Source organism: Columba livia, chromosome 18 (genome assembly GCF_036013475.1).
Source record: "Columba livia isolate bColLiv1 breed racing homer chromosome 18, bColLiv1.pat.W.v2, whole genome shotgun sequence".
NCBI lineage: Eukaryota > Metazoa > Chordata > Aves > Columbiformes > Columbidae > Columba > Columba livia.
Window position 1 is genome coordinate 10026146 of NC_088619.1, and position 16485 is coordinate 10042630.

The following is a 16485-nucleotide window of genomic DNA, read 5'->3' on the forward strand; positions in this document are numbered from 1 at the left end:
ATGAGCTGTTTGATTGCGGAGAAAGAGTGGTATTTCCAGGAATTTTTCCCACGAATTGGGGTCTGCTGTGCTGCTTAGTGCAGGTCTCCAGTTAGCTGCAGGTGGGAAGGAGGGATCTGGCAGATCCTTAACTAATGCATATAATTTTACATACAGAATCACAGGATTACTTTGGCTGGAAAAAGCCTTAAAGATCATCAAGTCCAACCTCTCCTGTGCAGTGTTGGTCAGCAGAGGTACCTCATTCCTGTGGGATCTTTTTTGTCCTAAAGGGAGCTTGGGAAAATGATGAATCCTATGGCAGAAGTGACTTTTGCAGTTCTTTACAATTTCAGCTTTTTCCTTACATTTCTATCTCTGCCCTTCCATCCATTTCTACACTGTGCTGAGCACCTGGAAAGAATCCAGTCCGAGCAACAATCAGCTAGGATTTTTGGAGGAAACTTTTTGGTGGGTTTCTAGCTCCCCCTAGAAACTGAATGTAAATCCTGTCTGTGTAATCCTTGGCACAGAGTGCTCTGCACGGCTTCTTCTCTTGATGACACAGCAGCGTAGTACTTGACGTGAACAGTGTTCCTGCCCTAGCAAGGAGGCCGCTAACACCCAGACCGTGACCTCTTTGGTGATTTTATGGGTGAGGCTGTATAGATCTGGCTGAAAGAGAGTGATGCCCTGGCAAAGAGCCGTGTGCCAGTGTGCACACAGAGATGCAACGTCCTCTTGATGAGAGATGCAGCTGGATATGTTGATTCAGGTCTAGTGCTGTTGTCTGGTCCTTCATTTAGCTAATGCTAGTCCCTGGCTGCAGTAGGGAACTGCAGAAATGGAGAGCATCTTAGTTCCTGTGCTGAACTGGGAAGCGCTATGGGGAAGGATAAACTAACTGTTTATAAAATTATCTAAAAACTGGGCATCCAGAAGAAATGTCCATCGTTAACTCAGTGTCCCTTTGTGGTGTTTCTAATGTTAGCTTCATTCTGATTTACACTGACAAATCTCTGTAAATATAATAGTATTCACAAATTGACTTATTAATTATCACATTAATTTGTGGCTCCGCTCATCTTCACATTGTGGTAACTGCAGTTTTTGATTAAGTTGTCTGAGAATATTGTTTAAAGAATAATTTTTTTTATTTCACTAAAAAAGTCAGTATTATGTTTCATTGTGCAATTGAGCTGGAGTTTAAACTAAGACTGAATCCAACACTGATCAAATAAGTGTTTAATTCCTATATCATACCTTCTGTATCCATGTAGCCCTAACAGGAAAATATCAAGCACAGCTTTTGGAAGGTAAGAGTCTTCAACTTCTATTTAATATCCGTGGAATCAGCTATAACAATTCCAGAAGTGGGGGTGGGAGGAGAGAGGAGGAATAAGCTTAGGGAGACAAAAACGTGCCGAGACAAGTTTGCAGAGGAAGGGGCCTGTATTTGGGTAGGGGTGTTCCAAAATGTAGGAGCCACTGCTGGTGTTGGAGCAGAGCCCTGAACTGGAAGGAGCTCTGGTAAGAACACAGTTACTTCCTTGTCTGCCAGCTTTGTTCCTTCATACTGCTGTTCCATCAGTCCAGTTATTGCATCTTGCACCCTCATAATGTGGGACTTTTTGCTGTTGTTGCTGAAATGCAAAAGAAAGTAAGAGCATTCCTTTAAAAAGAGCAACCAGAATATGTGATCTTCCTTTGGCCAAATGAACCAGCCCTGGTCTGGGGAAGGCTAGAAGTTGCAAGAATATTTTAAGTAATCTCCAGTGTTATGGATTCTGGCTCTGTTCTGGGACTGCTTGAGATTTCTTTTTATTTCTGTTCTTTAAATAAGTTCTTACTGTGTAAAATTTTCTAGATAACCTGTGCCAACCAGTGCACAGTGGTGACCTTATTGTAAATGTCTCATAAGGCAAATATAACTCAGTACATAGTGTGAATTAGGCTAAGCGGTTTTTAAACTATGTTAATGCTGGTGGCAGATCCTATAAAAAGCAGCAAAGAACTCACACCCTAGAGCTAATGTAATTGATTGTGCTCAATATGACTTCATTTAGCTACCAGTATCTTACAAGGCGCTTGTGCTTAAATAGTCGTAATTGTCACTGAAATGATTGCACAGATTTTAGCATCAGCTGCGTGAAGTGCAAAGCCAGGCCATGAGACAGTACCCAGACTCTTTCTCCTCGTACCTCATCAGGCAAAATAATTATCCTTCTGATCTTTCAGGCAACTCTTCCACAACAGTAACTTCAGCAGCAGCAATGGCAGCACAGAAGACCTGTTCAGAGACAGTATAGACTCCTGTGATAATGATATAACTGAAAAGGTGAGCAGCTTTGTGCACTGTGATTAGTGTACCCAACAAAATCCTGCTGGAGACGTGTCAATTGGCAAAGTGCTCTTGCTCACAGTTACCAGCAATCTGAAGTAGCTCGTTCAAAATGTCCTTGATAATCCATTAATATTATGACTTTGCTTCACAAAAATGCGAGAATTTTTCAAATACAGATCTGGGTGTTGTATTAGTACTTCTTTACTGTGTGTTTGCACTGGTCACTTCAAGGAAGATGCAGGGTCTGGGGAACTCAGAATTTCAGAGCTTAATTTCACTGCTGGCTTTGCAGGGCCGCATGCCCCTGTGAAAAGGGTCGCACAGCTAAATGCCAATTGGGAACAGCAAGGGCGTGTATGAAGACAGAGTGAAACTTTTAATCTTTTCCACTTCCCCTTCCAGGTAACGTACCTAGAAAAAAAGGTGACAGAACTGGAGAATGACAGCCTGACAAATGGTGACTTGAAGAGCAAACTGAAACAAGAGAACACGCAGCTAGTTCACAGGTAATAAAACACAGAGCCAGTTGTCTTTATCAAGTCAGAGCAGAGCTAGGACAAAGTTGTAGGGAAGGAATATCTCTACCTATAAAATATGACCAAGTCTTCTGATTTAATGCTGACAGACAAAGTAAGATAAGGCTTCATCTGAGAAGCCTGAGTGGAACAGGGCTGCCTGGCTGAACTGTCAGCAAGCAGAGGCCTTCCAAGCAAGTTTCTTAGCACAGAGAAGTTACGGATTTGCACAGAGCAAGCTCTCCTGTTATAAGAGAGGCTACCACTAGCATTTTTCTTGCATGTAGCAAGGGCAAAAGGCTGGATCATAGTCCCAATTTCTTGAGACTGAGAATGAAAGAACAGTAGATGAACTGATACTGTGTAATTCTATACTGTTTGGAAGATTAAATACCAAGAGAAACACTGGGAGAGGTTGAATGCCAAGAGAGATGGTGAAGTAGAATGCAATAAGAGTAGGGAGGAGAGAGGCAGTGAAGTTGCACACATTTTTTAAGTATTTGTAAAGCTGTTACTGAAATGAGATCTGCTTCTCTTAGAGTTCATGAGCTAGAAGAACTATTGAAAGACCAGGAGACATCAGCAGAACAGACTCTGGAAGAAGAGATAAAGAGACATCGAGAAGCATATACCAAGTATGAAAAAGAGAAAGGCACTGAAATCGAACTACTAAATACAAGGTAACAAACATCTTGGTGCTTACTTCATTTTCACTTTGCATGTAAACACAGACTGTTCACAACCAGACAGTGCACAGATGGTAACAGGTTAGTAGTTCTGTCAAGGAGCTGTGCAGTTGCATGTCTAATGCCCCAAAGCTTGGAGGATGCTTTACATTAATGCTTTAATCCATGCGGCCCATGTAGACCACTTAGCTGGATATTTGGCATGGATTCAAGGAGGGAATTGTGTCCAGCTGTAGCAAACACTTGTGTTTGCATTTGTTTCTTCCTACTTAATTGTTTTTAGATACCTGTTGTTAGGAGCATAAGAATCTGAGGGTCAGTGTAGCAATTTTTTGGCCCTAAACCAAACAAAAGGCACCCAATAGCTCATGATAAAAAATGCTAAGATTAGAAATACTTTCTTGTTTGCTATTTCTATCAAGTGCAAATGAAATGGCTTTTTAAGAGCATGCTGGTTTGCATGTCTGCATTCTTGAAGAGGCATTTCCTGTAAGGTTTTTGTTGTTGACACAGGGTTCAACAACTGGAAGAAGAAAATGACGAGCTCAAAAGCGCTGTCACACGACTGAAATCACAAACAGAGAGACTGGATGAGGTAACGAAACTCCCGAGTGCTTGAGCAATTTAACAGCTGTTTGATTTGTGTAAGAGCAAACTTGTATAGCCATTGGCCCAGCTTCTTTAACTTGCCTTCCCTAAATGAGAATATTGTTGGAATTGGAACATTGGTCACCTTTAGTGACAGGAATGCCCCAAGACACAGCAGTTTTTGACTGGCTGTGTCTACAGATTCATGTTGTAAAACTGAAGGTGGTTCATGCACTTGCAAGCTAGCTATGAAGTTCCCTGTTTATTCTAGGAAAAGCAACGCATGTCAGACAGGCTGGAAGACACTAGTCTGCGGCTGAAGGACGAGATGGATTTGTACAAGAGAATGATGGACAAGCTGCGGCAGAACAGGCTGGAATTCAACAAGGAGAGGGAAGCCACACAGGAGGTGGGTGTGAAGAGGGCTGTAAGACCAGGCAGTCACATCTCGTCTGCATGTAAGCCCATCTGACACAGAATGGACAGACAGGATGAACACAGAAAACACAACATCCAGTGAACTTATTGCTGGATTGTGTTTCTACGGGGGCGGTACTCATAGTGCAATGAATGCTGCAAGAATACCGAATAAATGGCAATCCCTGACCCAAGGGGTTTACAGCTCTTTGAGAACTTGCAGCCTTGAATGTGTGCCCTAATGTTTCCTCTGCTGTATTTGCAAGGGGAATTATGCCTCTTAGACGTGAAGCTTTGAGTTCAGGGCCACTTCTAGCACTGAAGCAGTTTGGGTGGCCTGTGCTTCCATAGGAGAGCAAGTGTCTGTGTTGTAGGACTGTCCGGCCTCAACCGGGCTCCCAGAGCGCTGGTGTCAGAACACGGAGGCGCAGCACAGACACGGCTGCTGCCAGGGGCTGGTAGTGCAGGGACTGGAGACACACGGCCTGTTTGTGTGCCCGCAGCTCATTGAAGACTTGCGGAAGGAACTGGAGCACTTGCAGCTGTACAAGCTGGAATGCGAACGTCCTGGACGTGGGAGAAGTTCTTCCTCCAGCGTGAGTGAATTCAACGCCAAAACCAGAGAGGTGGAAATGGAGCATGAAATAAAGCGGCTGAAGCAGGTGAGCTGGGAAGGGCCTCTCGATCTATGTGAAAGATACAGAGCTGCTTTGGAAAATGCCGGTAGCTGCAACGCCCCAGCACACTGCCTTAAGATTTTATCCCCCCCTTCTCATACGAGCACAAGTCCCACATTGTTTCTGTCTAGGACTTCTTTGCACAGGTGATGTAAATTGTGCACATGGGAAACACCTGTGATTCAGGGAGGGAGGACTTGCCACTGGTGGTAACAGTTGCTGTTAGCTTGCAGCCTTATCATGTATCATCCAAGCTACCTGTGATTTTTAAAAATCAGTTAATTTTTAATAAAACCTTGTAGGAAGAATTTAAAAGCAATGTCTTTTCATCCTTAAATAGGAGAACCAGAAACTTCGTGACCAAAATGATGATCTCAATGGACAGATCCTAAGTCTTAGTCTTTATGAAGCTAAAAATCTCTTTGCAACGCAAACAAAAGCCCAGTCTCTGGCTGCTGAAATTGATTCTGCATCAAGAGATGAGGTAATATGCTTTTTTAATCAAGTGCTACATCCAAAAGTATGCGTTTTTCAATGTAATTAACTGTCAAGGTTGAACTATCTCAAGCTAACAAATGAACAGCAGAAATATCTGCTTTGCTAGGCGTTCCAGAGTGTTGGATGACTGCTTTAAACCCAACCTAAACCTAAGTGGTTTTGGATGCTGCTTTTAGTGCTTCTTAGATGGTTTTCTATTTGTCTCTCAAAAAATTGGAATTATCAGAATCTCAGTGAACTGTTTTACAATGGATTTATTTTAATGTCTTCTATCTTACGATGACATTAATTTCATACAGAAATTAACATACCTAGTTAATGAAATTTTTACTTTCTGTTCTAGATTTAGTTCTAAGTTACTTCAGTGACAACCTCTCACTTAGATGTAAATTAGAGCTGTATATTCCCTGTAGCAGAGCCGAATTCTTGGAGAAAGTATTAATAGAGATAACAGGGAGGAGCTAGAAGACCCATCACAAAAGAGAACCAGTGATCCTGAGCAGGCTCTAGTCTCTCACTTGTCTGAATTTCATGCTACTGTGTGAACTAGTGAGAATATTGCAAGAGTAACTTTGAAATGTTGTGTTTCAGCTCATGGAAGCCCTTAAAGAACAGGAAGAGATAAATTACAGATTGCGACAGTATATGGACAAGATCATTTTGGCAATCCTAGACCACAACCCCTCTATCTTGGAAATAAAGAATTGAAGAGAATGTGATAAGGAAAAGCAGCAACTGCCTGATTTCTCTGCACATGCCACTGGATCTAGACAACACTCTGATACTGTAAATTAGTCTATAAATATATATATACACTACGTGTGAGTGTGGGTGCGCGGGTGTGTTTATATGATGTTTGGTACACTGTTATTTGTCATTGAATTGGCTTGGTTAGACTTTTCCATGCACTTTCAATACCTGTGATAAGATGGATACTGTATATTAATGTAATAACAATGTAACTGGATCATGCTGTTTTAGATACTGGACAATATCACTCTACCTCTAGTCGTAAAGGTAAAAAAGACAATGGAAGCATATGGAGGCGGCCCTAAGGTTAGGAGCAAGAATTGTTCTTTCGTTCTTCCAGGAATTTGGGTACTACAAACCAATTAACATACCCAGGTTCAGTTCCTGACTGGTGCTGACTGTGTAATTTCCTGTTTGATTTAGTTTTAGTACTTAAACCACACATAGGATTAAAAAAACAAACAAAAAAAACCACCTTTGCGGAAAAGACACAAAGTGTAAGGGAAGAAGAGGAAGATAATGCAGAATTGTTGCTGTTTGTGAAAAATCACCATCCACTTGTTTGCCACTGTCAGCACAAAGTGCTTTTTATGTGGGATCACTTTAAAACCTGCTTCGGGGTGCTCTGAGCCAGCCTGCTCTTTAGCGTGTGCGTGCATGTGTGTTTTTATTATGCCAGGTCCCTGTAGCGTTGAGGCCAAGAAACTCCTCAAATCTGTTCCCCTATTTTCAGGGGTTTATTATGGGCCATGGAGATGAATTCTGGAACGCTGCCCTTTCATCTGTAATTTTAAGGATTTCACTGAAGGAACACATTCCAGTTCTTATAATAAAAAAAGCATGAAATACCCTACTAAAGGGGGAGGAGGAGCAGACCTTAAATTATGTGTTGACCCCAGACACGCTGCACTCCTTGGAGATGGATGTTTTGTGGGCAAGCTGTGCAGAAGACTGGCTGGGGATTGGAGTGACTTTTACCTATAGGGCACTAAAACCAAAAAGAGCATAGTCTTACAGAAATTGCCAATCCAGACCTAGTGCACACATGCATATCTAAGGCTCTGAATAGGAAACATCCTGATTTAGATGAGCAGTTGTGCAGGTGCTTAACTTTAAATGTGTACTGTGACTGCTCATAGAAGTCAGTGGGACAGAACATAAGCTTAAAGTTGAGTGTGTGCTTAAATGCTGCCTTAAATCAGGATGGACTTCAACGGGTGCCTGTGTCCTCCTGAGCTGGATCTGTGTACCTTTTTAATTAAAAATGTAGCTTATAATAAGGAGCTTATGGAATTGGACAGTTGAGTGCTAAAAAAAAAATATGCCATGCACTTTTTTTAAAGTAAAAATTTAACACTTCTGATTCACACCAACTGGTACAGAAAAATAGGCCCAAGTATCTGGCTTTCCCCAATGCATACAGATGTTTCCTCTATTGAATACATTCCCCAGAAGAATGTTACAGTAGCAATGACTGTGCTTTTCTCTGTATTTCTTGCTGTTGGCAGTGTCTTGCCCCTAGTATTGATGTATCTTGGTGTGTATATGTGATGCATTTTTCCTGAATTTGAATACATAAAACGTATTCAGTTATGGATGTAAATATATATATATTTTTCTGCAATCTTTGTGCTCTTGCCTTCAGTGATGAGAAGGGGGGGTGAAGTACTGAAATCAGGCTTTCTTGAAGGCAAGAAGATAAAACCAATTTGTTTCTATGTATCTGCGTTAGGCAGGTGTAAAGTAACTGGAGAGCAAGAGGAACCAGAGGAATTACTATGAGATATAACATCCCAGCGCACAAAGATGTCTGTAGGACTTCAGTGCTCTGGGAGAAATGGTACAGTCTTGTTCAAACGGATGTCTCGGGGCTGGTTTCCTGAGGCTCCAGGAGGGCTCATCTGGAGGAAGGGATTTAAAAAATACTCCTTTGCCACCCAGGGATGGTGTGAAATGTCCTGTGCTAAATTGCAGCAGCCTCTGTTTGTGGAGAAGCAGGTGGAACACCATGGACACCCCACGCACACACCTTTCCCACCTGCTGCTGCTTCTGAATGTGCCACCAGAAGGTAGGAGAGAAACAATTAAGCCAGCTTGGTGCTACTTCCAGCTCCCTGCCTACAGGACTCTTCCCCTGCACTTTAGTGATGGTGTTTCCTTCTGTGTGGTGCTGAGGGCTGTGCCGAGGACTTTGCTCTTTTTGTTACGCCACACAGGACTGTTTCAAATTGTCAGGTGGCTGTTGCTGACCTGGTGTGACAAGCAGGGCTGGGTGAGCTGTCCCTTGCTCTGTTCCATGAGTGACACTTCTGTCCTGCTCTCATGCAGTGGATTTGAAGATGAGTGAAGCTGTTGCAGGTCAGACTGGTGACTGAGGGTTTTCCCCTAAACATTTTTAAGTAAACTGGACTCAGCTTCAAAATATTAACAGCCTAAACCCCTTTCCCATTAAGATAGAACATCAGCAAATGTTGAGGACTATTTCACTGAAAATTATGCTGAGCACTTGGGAAGCAGAGAGCCTGGCTTACTTCGCTGAGACCACAGAGCCTGTGGATGTGAACAGAAGATGACATGATCATAGCGATAGACAAGTTTTTGTGCAAGTAACTATATGCAAGAGTTAAATAGTCTCTGATAGTAACAAATGGTCACTAAATGTGGTGGAAATCCTGGAAGCGGCACTCTAGCCAAGGGTACACAGCAGTGGATTTTCTAAAGGCTTCCAGGTTGTCTGGTTTAGCTCTGTACCCAGCTGCTTTAGCAATTGAGAAGCTGTTCCTTGCTCCAGTGTTTGCACTTGAAGAGTTGTCTTACCACCATGTTGGTGGTGTTTGTAGCTTTGTCTTATTGCGTAAAGGAGTTATACTTCTGGATCTGTGGTACTGTTCAAATACATATCCAAATACTTGCTGTGTTTGCCAAATAGTGTGAGCTGCACGTGGAAGAGGCATTTCACTGACAGATACATTTTCCTTTAAGGTGTTCACCTCTAAAAATATTAATTAGCAATTGCATTCCTAGGCTAACTACAATAACTACAGATTGTACAATAACTACAATAACTACAGATCAACTTGTCTTGCAATCCAAGCCTTGGAGACAACTTCTATCCCAGAAAAGAAGTCATCACGTTTTATGACATGCGGGTAACTTGGTAATGATGAGTCGCTGGGCAGGAAGAAGAGTAATCCGATATCGGCGTTCCAGATAGCGCATATTTTGATCAAGTGTCAGATCTGTTGGCAGAACAGACAGGAGATCATGGGAGGTAGGAAGACACTGGTTTCAGTGTCTATTCCCTGTTAAATTCTTATTTCTTTACTGTGAGCTTCCTTTGTGCTCACAGGCCAGCTGGGGAAGTACAGTCTGCCTCTGTGTCACTGTTACTGTGGGGGGAACAATGGCTTCACTCCCCTGGGTAAATAACCTCCAACAGAAATGGGTTATCATCTCATTATAGCAATACGCAAATCCAGTAAACGTTCTTGTGCTGAAACTGTGCTTCTCATTTAACCCTTGGGGATGCACAGACAATGCAAGGTACTGTATTTTGATCTGCTCCTTAGCTCATTCTACCGTTAATTCTGAAAAGCTGTGTGATACTCTGGTCAAACCAGTTGCAAACCACTGCAGGTATTTCTGTACAGTGAAAAAGGATAACTTGCTTCTGGCTGGAAGCTGTCCTACATCAGCTAATCCCACACACACGCTGCCACGGAAAAAATGCCTCTTTCAAAACCTACACCTACGAGTACCTGAAATACAGTCTCTTGAGATTTTTCTGCTATTGGCTGCTTCCTTCCAGACATCACTCTTCAGCTGCTGCCTAGTTCTGATTTCAGTGTGATGCTGATTCAAAACTATCTTGACATCAAAAGAGTAGTTCTCAGTTTTTTAATAACTTTTATTAAAAACTCGAGCTGTTTGAGAATTCGTTATGTTTCAAATTGCAACGGTGCCAAACTGTAACCATCCCATCTGTTTCTAAGGAGATTTTAATATGCAAGTTTGTAGCAAGTCTCAAAAAAAGAATCCAATACCCTAATACCCTTTTGCTGCCAACTGCCATTCTGTGGTCTTGAGAGAAATAATGATACTTCTCAGCCAGCTCTGTAGGGAGTTGAACACAGTGTTATTAATTCCCAAAGATATGTATATTGACAAATATTCTATTGTCTGAATGCAGCAAAGCTATATTTACTTCAGCAGAGCTGCATTACTCACCAGAGAGCATCTTGGCCCAGTATTTGGGTTCCCCAGTCTGGTCAGTAATTGAGGGCTTGGAAGCTGATACATAAACATATGTTGTGGCCTGTGACATCAGTCACTGTCCAGCGGTCTCCGCTTCATAGTGCTAATGACATATGTTGAATCTAAGAACTAGAATTTACAAATAAATGAATACTTGTTTTCCCTTCTTTAATGGCAGTGAATGTACAGTGGTTTTGTATTAAAACAAATACTGTATGGTGTGATCTGAGGGACTTTTTCCAAGGAAGGAAGGAAGCAGCAGATGATCAAACACTTGCCAAACCAGTGGCTTGGCGTCTCTTGGTTTCAGTGAAAACTTGACTCAAACTTATACTGGACAGTCCCTGGATTGGTTCTGCTGTAAGTAGCAATGCTCATGTTTTCGTTATGTCATTTATTACTCAAGGAACACTGTCAAGAAGGCAGGACAGATGATGTCATGCAGCTGATTTTAAAGGATATAGTTTAACAGTTGTTTGCATTTTTTTCCTTTGCAGCATCCTCATGGTTTTCTCAGTATTTTTCAATCCAAAATACTGATCCTTGGAGCAGTTTGTTGTTGAAGCACGTGGCACATGTGGGTTTCTTACTTAATGAAACTCTGCCTGTGCCTTTACAGTTTGATAAGGATTGCAGTATGTATTCGGTCTGAATCCTGTAATCCTGCATAGCTCACGGGAGTTGCTCTGGTGTGCAAGAGAGTCGTTTCTTTGTGGGGTTCTTCCCCAATACATCTTCTGTTGACATCTATGCTCCCGGTCTTGTCCCGAGCCACCGTGTCCACTGTCAGAGCGTCCGTGTGCCTGGGGCAGCCGCTTTGAGCAGATGGGAGGGACAAGCACAATGTTTCTGTTCCAGTACAGCTTTAGCTACTGAGACAAAGAATTTTAGCTGTCTTTATACCAGGCCAGTCCTGTCCACGCCCTTTGTGAGGTCCTGAAGATACCATTTTATTTAATACCTTATCCGCAGATAAATTATTCTGGCTTTGGAGAAGGCACGTCAAAAGAGGAACCAAGAATTTCATATTATGTGAACACTTCAGTACACTACAGGGCAGTAAATGTTGCACTGACAGTATGTTTAAATACTGAGATATTTTGAGAATTGAATCAGTTGTGGGAGCCATTTGCTTTGCTTTGTTGCACACACTGTACTTACATTTTTGCATGGTTACATATTTTAGTATTTGTGCCTTTTACTTCTCTGTTGTGAGGATTCTTTTTATTTTCATGTTTTATCTCCTGGTTTGGGTGCTTTTTATATACACTTTTTTCATTTGATCTTCATCTCGGGTTTTCTTGTAATGTACATGTGTATATATAAAATAGATCAGATTTGTATTCATGTGCCTCTGAGATGTAAAAAATACTCATTTTGTACAGGTTTTTTTAGAAGCACTAGGTCATGGTCTAAATTATGTAGCAAGTGAAATTTAACATAATTAGCACTTTTTTGTCTGCTTTGAGAAATGTTGTGTCAGATGGCTGTTCTCTATTGTAAGGCAACGTCACACACACACTCCCCAGATTTATTGTTCTAGTATTGTTATGAGACCAATTCTATCCACTTGCTCATTTCAGTTACATCAAAATAATAAAACACCTAACTAATTGTTATGGTCCTGACTTGGTGGTTATAGTTTTTATTCACACTAAAGCCAAATTGCTTCTTATTTGCTTCTTTTTATACTTGAAAAGGACATCAGACCAAAACCTCATTTGAATACATTTTCCATTTCAGGTTAACTTCAGTTCTGGGATTATTTTTGCGGGAGGGGGCGATTGATTTACTTCGCCCATTGAAATGGAAAGAAAAATAGCATTACCAATCCATAGACCCTCCTTTTTAGAAAGGGTGAGATGCTTTGGATTACTTCTTCTGTTCCTTCCCTGACTTCTGTGGCAGCTTTTCCTAAGGACAGACCCTGGATCTGCATGACTGGAGATCTTCTCTTGCAGGAGTGAGAAATTTGGTGGTTTGCTTTCTGCATTTTGGCAACTGCAGAATAAACTCCTTCCCATGAGGTCTGTAGCGCAGCACCCTCCTGCAGCATTTGGGAAGCTAAATAGATCCTTTCTGAGACTGGGCCGTCTGTAACTTGCAAACAGGCACCTGGTCCTGGACGTGTCCTTCCCTTCCACCAACTCTTCTTGAGCTGGTGCTTTCATTTCTTGAGTGTTGACCCCCTCATCTGGTGAGATGCTTGAATTGTTCCCTCTCTTGCACCTTGTTAATCAATACCCACTCACCAGCCCCTGGACACAGGGAGATAATAAATTGTGGTAAGTCACAAGTTAGAAATCATCAATATCCCCTAAATCTCCCAAAATGCAAAGTTTCGATCTATAAAATAATATGTGCCATTCTCACGGAGCGAATTTTTTTAACTGAATTTGGCACGTACTTGACAGATTTTATAAAGCTGCCTTAGAAGCAAGGAGGTGGTTTTAATTTTTACTTCAAAGGCTGCTTAGTACAAAAATGAGCAAAGTCCACTCACTCCATTATTACTGAAAAAAAACAGAAAAAAGCAGCCAGCAAAAGTCATATATGACTATTTTTAATCTTGTTCTCTAATTCACAACACAAGTGAAGTGATGTCAGTACTGTTGCAATGTGCCATTACACTATTTTCTCTGTATTTTCTTGAAATACTTTTTGGGGACAATAAAGCTGTCCTTGGTAATGTGGATCCTTTCAGGTAGCTGTAATGTACAATCAGAAATGTAAATAAATTATTTGCTTTCCTTGCATGATTAAAAAGTTGTGTGTTGTGGGTGGCTGGTTGAGTGTCCCTCTTTACGCTGGATCCCTGGCACACGCGGTGGTGCACATCATTTAAAGAAGGATTGCACGGTTCTGCTCTCGCCTGCCCGAATGCCGGCCTCGTTAGCTATGTGGATGACACTGGGGACTGAGTTTGTCTCAGCACATGCCTTACCTGACAGCCACAACTGTGCTAAATTTCCAGGAGCTTTGTGGGATGCATAAGGCCAAAGATTCACAGGACCAACCCATTAATCTCCCCACTCACAGCACTCCCCTTCTCAACTTGATGGCAACTCCAGCTGGGAACTGTTTGCAGGATTTGGAGCCAGCTTTGTAATCTTAACTGAAATATAATTATTTACTGACCCGTGTGACTAATGAGCATGTGCTCTGCCTCTTTTCTCGAGGAGCAGCAAGCTGTCACGGGGAGGGTGCAGCCCAAAGCCATGTTCTCAGGGGGGCTAGCACACACAGTGACCTTGTATGACCAACCCTGACCACCCCAGGTTGTGCCCACAAGGCATCGGAGAGGAGAGGTTCACAGTTAAATTAAAGGGCTTTATTATGCTCACCTGTGCTGGGGTGGGGCCTGAGGGATGGCCCTGGCAGCAGCCTGTCCCTGCCCAGGTGTGCTTGGCTAGTGCTTGATGGACCATGGCAGTGTGTGGAAACCTGGGGCAGTGCCTAGGAGCCGGGGTCCATCACCAGGGCAGTGTGTGGAGGCTGTGGGGACAAAAGGAGACCCTCGAACTGGGGGCTGCTCAGCCAGGACTCGCCGTGTTGCCAGTGGAACAGGCTCCCTGTGAGATGGGAAGGCAGAGGACACGCCAGTGCCTACAGAGTCCACTTGACCAGCACTCTGAGGTAATTTTTTTTTTAATATTCTCTTGTTTGAGCTGCCAGGCTTGCTGGCCTCTTCTATGGTCTTTATTTTAACTGTTAGAGCAAAAAAAGTAGCCTAGTAAGTGATGAGCTGTTCAGGTTCAAGGCTACTGTTCTTGTGAGTCTGTGTGCAGTGAGGGGAGGGTGCTGCAGTCATGGCCTCCTCAGGAGCAGCCGGGCCTGGTCTCGTGTCTGTGATTGCCGTTACCTAAAAGAGGTTTTGTTCCCAAATCTCAGCAGCTCAGGCTAACATGCCATACTACTGACCTACTTCCAGATCAGTTACTTACTGGTACGCAAGACACACTGGAAAAGTAAATCAGTTGTTACTCTAGGGATAGGAATATGCCAACGATATGTATCACAAAGTCTGTAATAGTTTCTAACAAATGATGCTGTTCTTACTATGCTGGGGAAAGCTGAAAATTTCAGGTCATTTTGCAACCAGGAGTTAAAGCTGAGAACTCCCTGTGAAGTGATTTTTATCTTGCTCTTATCGATGGAGGGGGAAGGGAGGAGGGAAAGGGGGTTTGAAGCCAGACAAAGGTTAAACGAGGCAACAACAGAGTAGGAAACAGATTGTGGTTCTGACTCCCAAAAACCTGGATGGTGGCAAGGAGAGCTGTTACAAAAGGGGAAATACATCTCTTGTGAGCTGCGAGCGAGTACACGGGCCAGCTCCCGTAATGTGGCAGCAGGCTCTGACCTCACCTTGTCTCGGCAGACATCTTTTGTTCAGCACAGCGGTCTCAAAGCCGTGACTTTACTCTCCCTGGCTCCATGTGCTGTTTTGATGGAGCATGTTGGAACGTTTTGCCAGATCCCTGATGGCAGACAGGGGCCTGGGATGTGCCACTCCACTCTAAATGTCTTTTGACCCACGTAACACAGCAGGGACCCTCCTTGTCTGCATAACTTGGGGTGAGCTTTGTCCTTGGAGCCAGCTGCTTTTTGGATGCAAAAAAGGGATTAGAGCATACAACTAGTAAATTGAAGATTGTCCCTGATGTATAACCATAACTATTTGGGTCAATGGTGATTTTAAAACAACTTTGTGGTGATAATGCGTCAGCATTGTCTTCTGGCATAGTGCTTAAACTCTTATTTCTTCACACTGAGGTCTTTGTGCCTTAGCTTGCTATCAGACAAGGTAGTTAATATTTTGATTCAATAGCATGTAACGTAAGGCTTATAACTCACAGCTGGACTGCGGCACTAAATAAGGTAGATGGAATTTAGCTGCTGGTTGATTTGGTTGGTGTTTTTAGGAGGAGTATGCAAGCCAAAAAATACCAGATCACTTTCTGCTGCCCAGCAATGGCTGAAAACTAGCAATCAAACCGAGAAATTTCAATTCAAAACAAAATAATGGTTCAAAACCACATCCTTCAAATTTCTCCCTCCTGCCCTACAGCTAGTGGTGATAAAAATGAGAGCTGATTCATTTCTTGGGTTTTAACCAAGCATTAGCCATAAGACTAAATATTTGGTAGCTGGAAACCAGAAGGAGGAAATATTAATAATGTAGTATTGTATTTATGATTTATGCTATTATGATTTTACTATGTAAACAGAAGATAATGGTAGTGAAGTAAAATGTGAAAATTCACTTTGAATATCAGGAAACACTTCCTGACACAAAATCATGTCAGATTGCCCGATATTGTCCCAAGGGAAGGGGTGGAAACGCTGTCGCTTGGCACACAGGGATGGGAGGCAGCGGCAGGGCAGGAGCTGAGCTGTGCCTGTGTCCCCGGGCCGGGTCCCCGTGTGCTGAGCCGCCCCGGGGGCTGTGTCCCCAGCAGGACAGGCTGTGAGCAGGGTCTGCTCCCACCGCTCGTGCTTTGGGGGGCAGACCCCCCCCAAACTGCGAGATGGGGCCAGCACGCTCCATAGCAGGTGCCAGACACCAGAGAGCAACAGAGCTGAACGTGCAAGCTTAGCAATAGACTTTTTTCGGTACAAAATAGGTACAGTTCGTTTCCTTGGGCAAGCCTGTGTCTCTGTGGCGATGCACAGGTTCACTCTGTCATGAGAAACATCGGGAGTTGTTAAACAGGAAAAAGAAAAACAGATGCTCCCCGATAATTTGATGGTCTTTTTTGGGTAATGCCGAAGAGCCC

General features: G+C 42.9%; 1 protein-coding gene across 9 annotated transcripts in view; it reads left to right on the forward strand.

The window, feature by feature from the left end:
* Positions 1–8078, forward strand: part of RAB11FIP4 (RAB11 family interacting protein 4) — a 91848-nt gene extending 83770 nt beyond the window's left edge. For all 9 annotated transcript variants that reach the window (XM_021288423.2, XM_065034911.1, XM_065034912.1 and 6 more), the window contains 9 exons: positions 1260–1295; positions 2218–2317; positions 2726–2829; positions 3378–3518; positions 4038–4119; positions 4384–4521; positions 5033–5191; positions 5547–5690; positions 6296–8078. In XM_021288423.2, the coding sequence (XP_021144098.2) occupies positions 1260–1295; positions 2218–2317; positions 2726–2829; positions 3378–3518; positions 4038–4119; positions 4384–4521; positions 5033–5191; positions 5547–5690; positions 6296–6412 (1021 nt within the window). In that variant the 3' untranslated portion in view covers positions 6413–8078. The remainder of the gene's footprint in view (positions 1–1259; positions 1296–2217; positions 2318–2725; positions 2830–3377; positions 3519–4037; positions 4120–4383; positions 4522–5032; positions 5192–5546; positions 5691–6295) is intronic.
* Positions 8079–16485: the final 8407 nt, after the last annotated feature.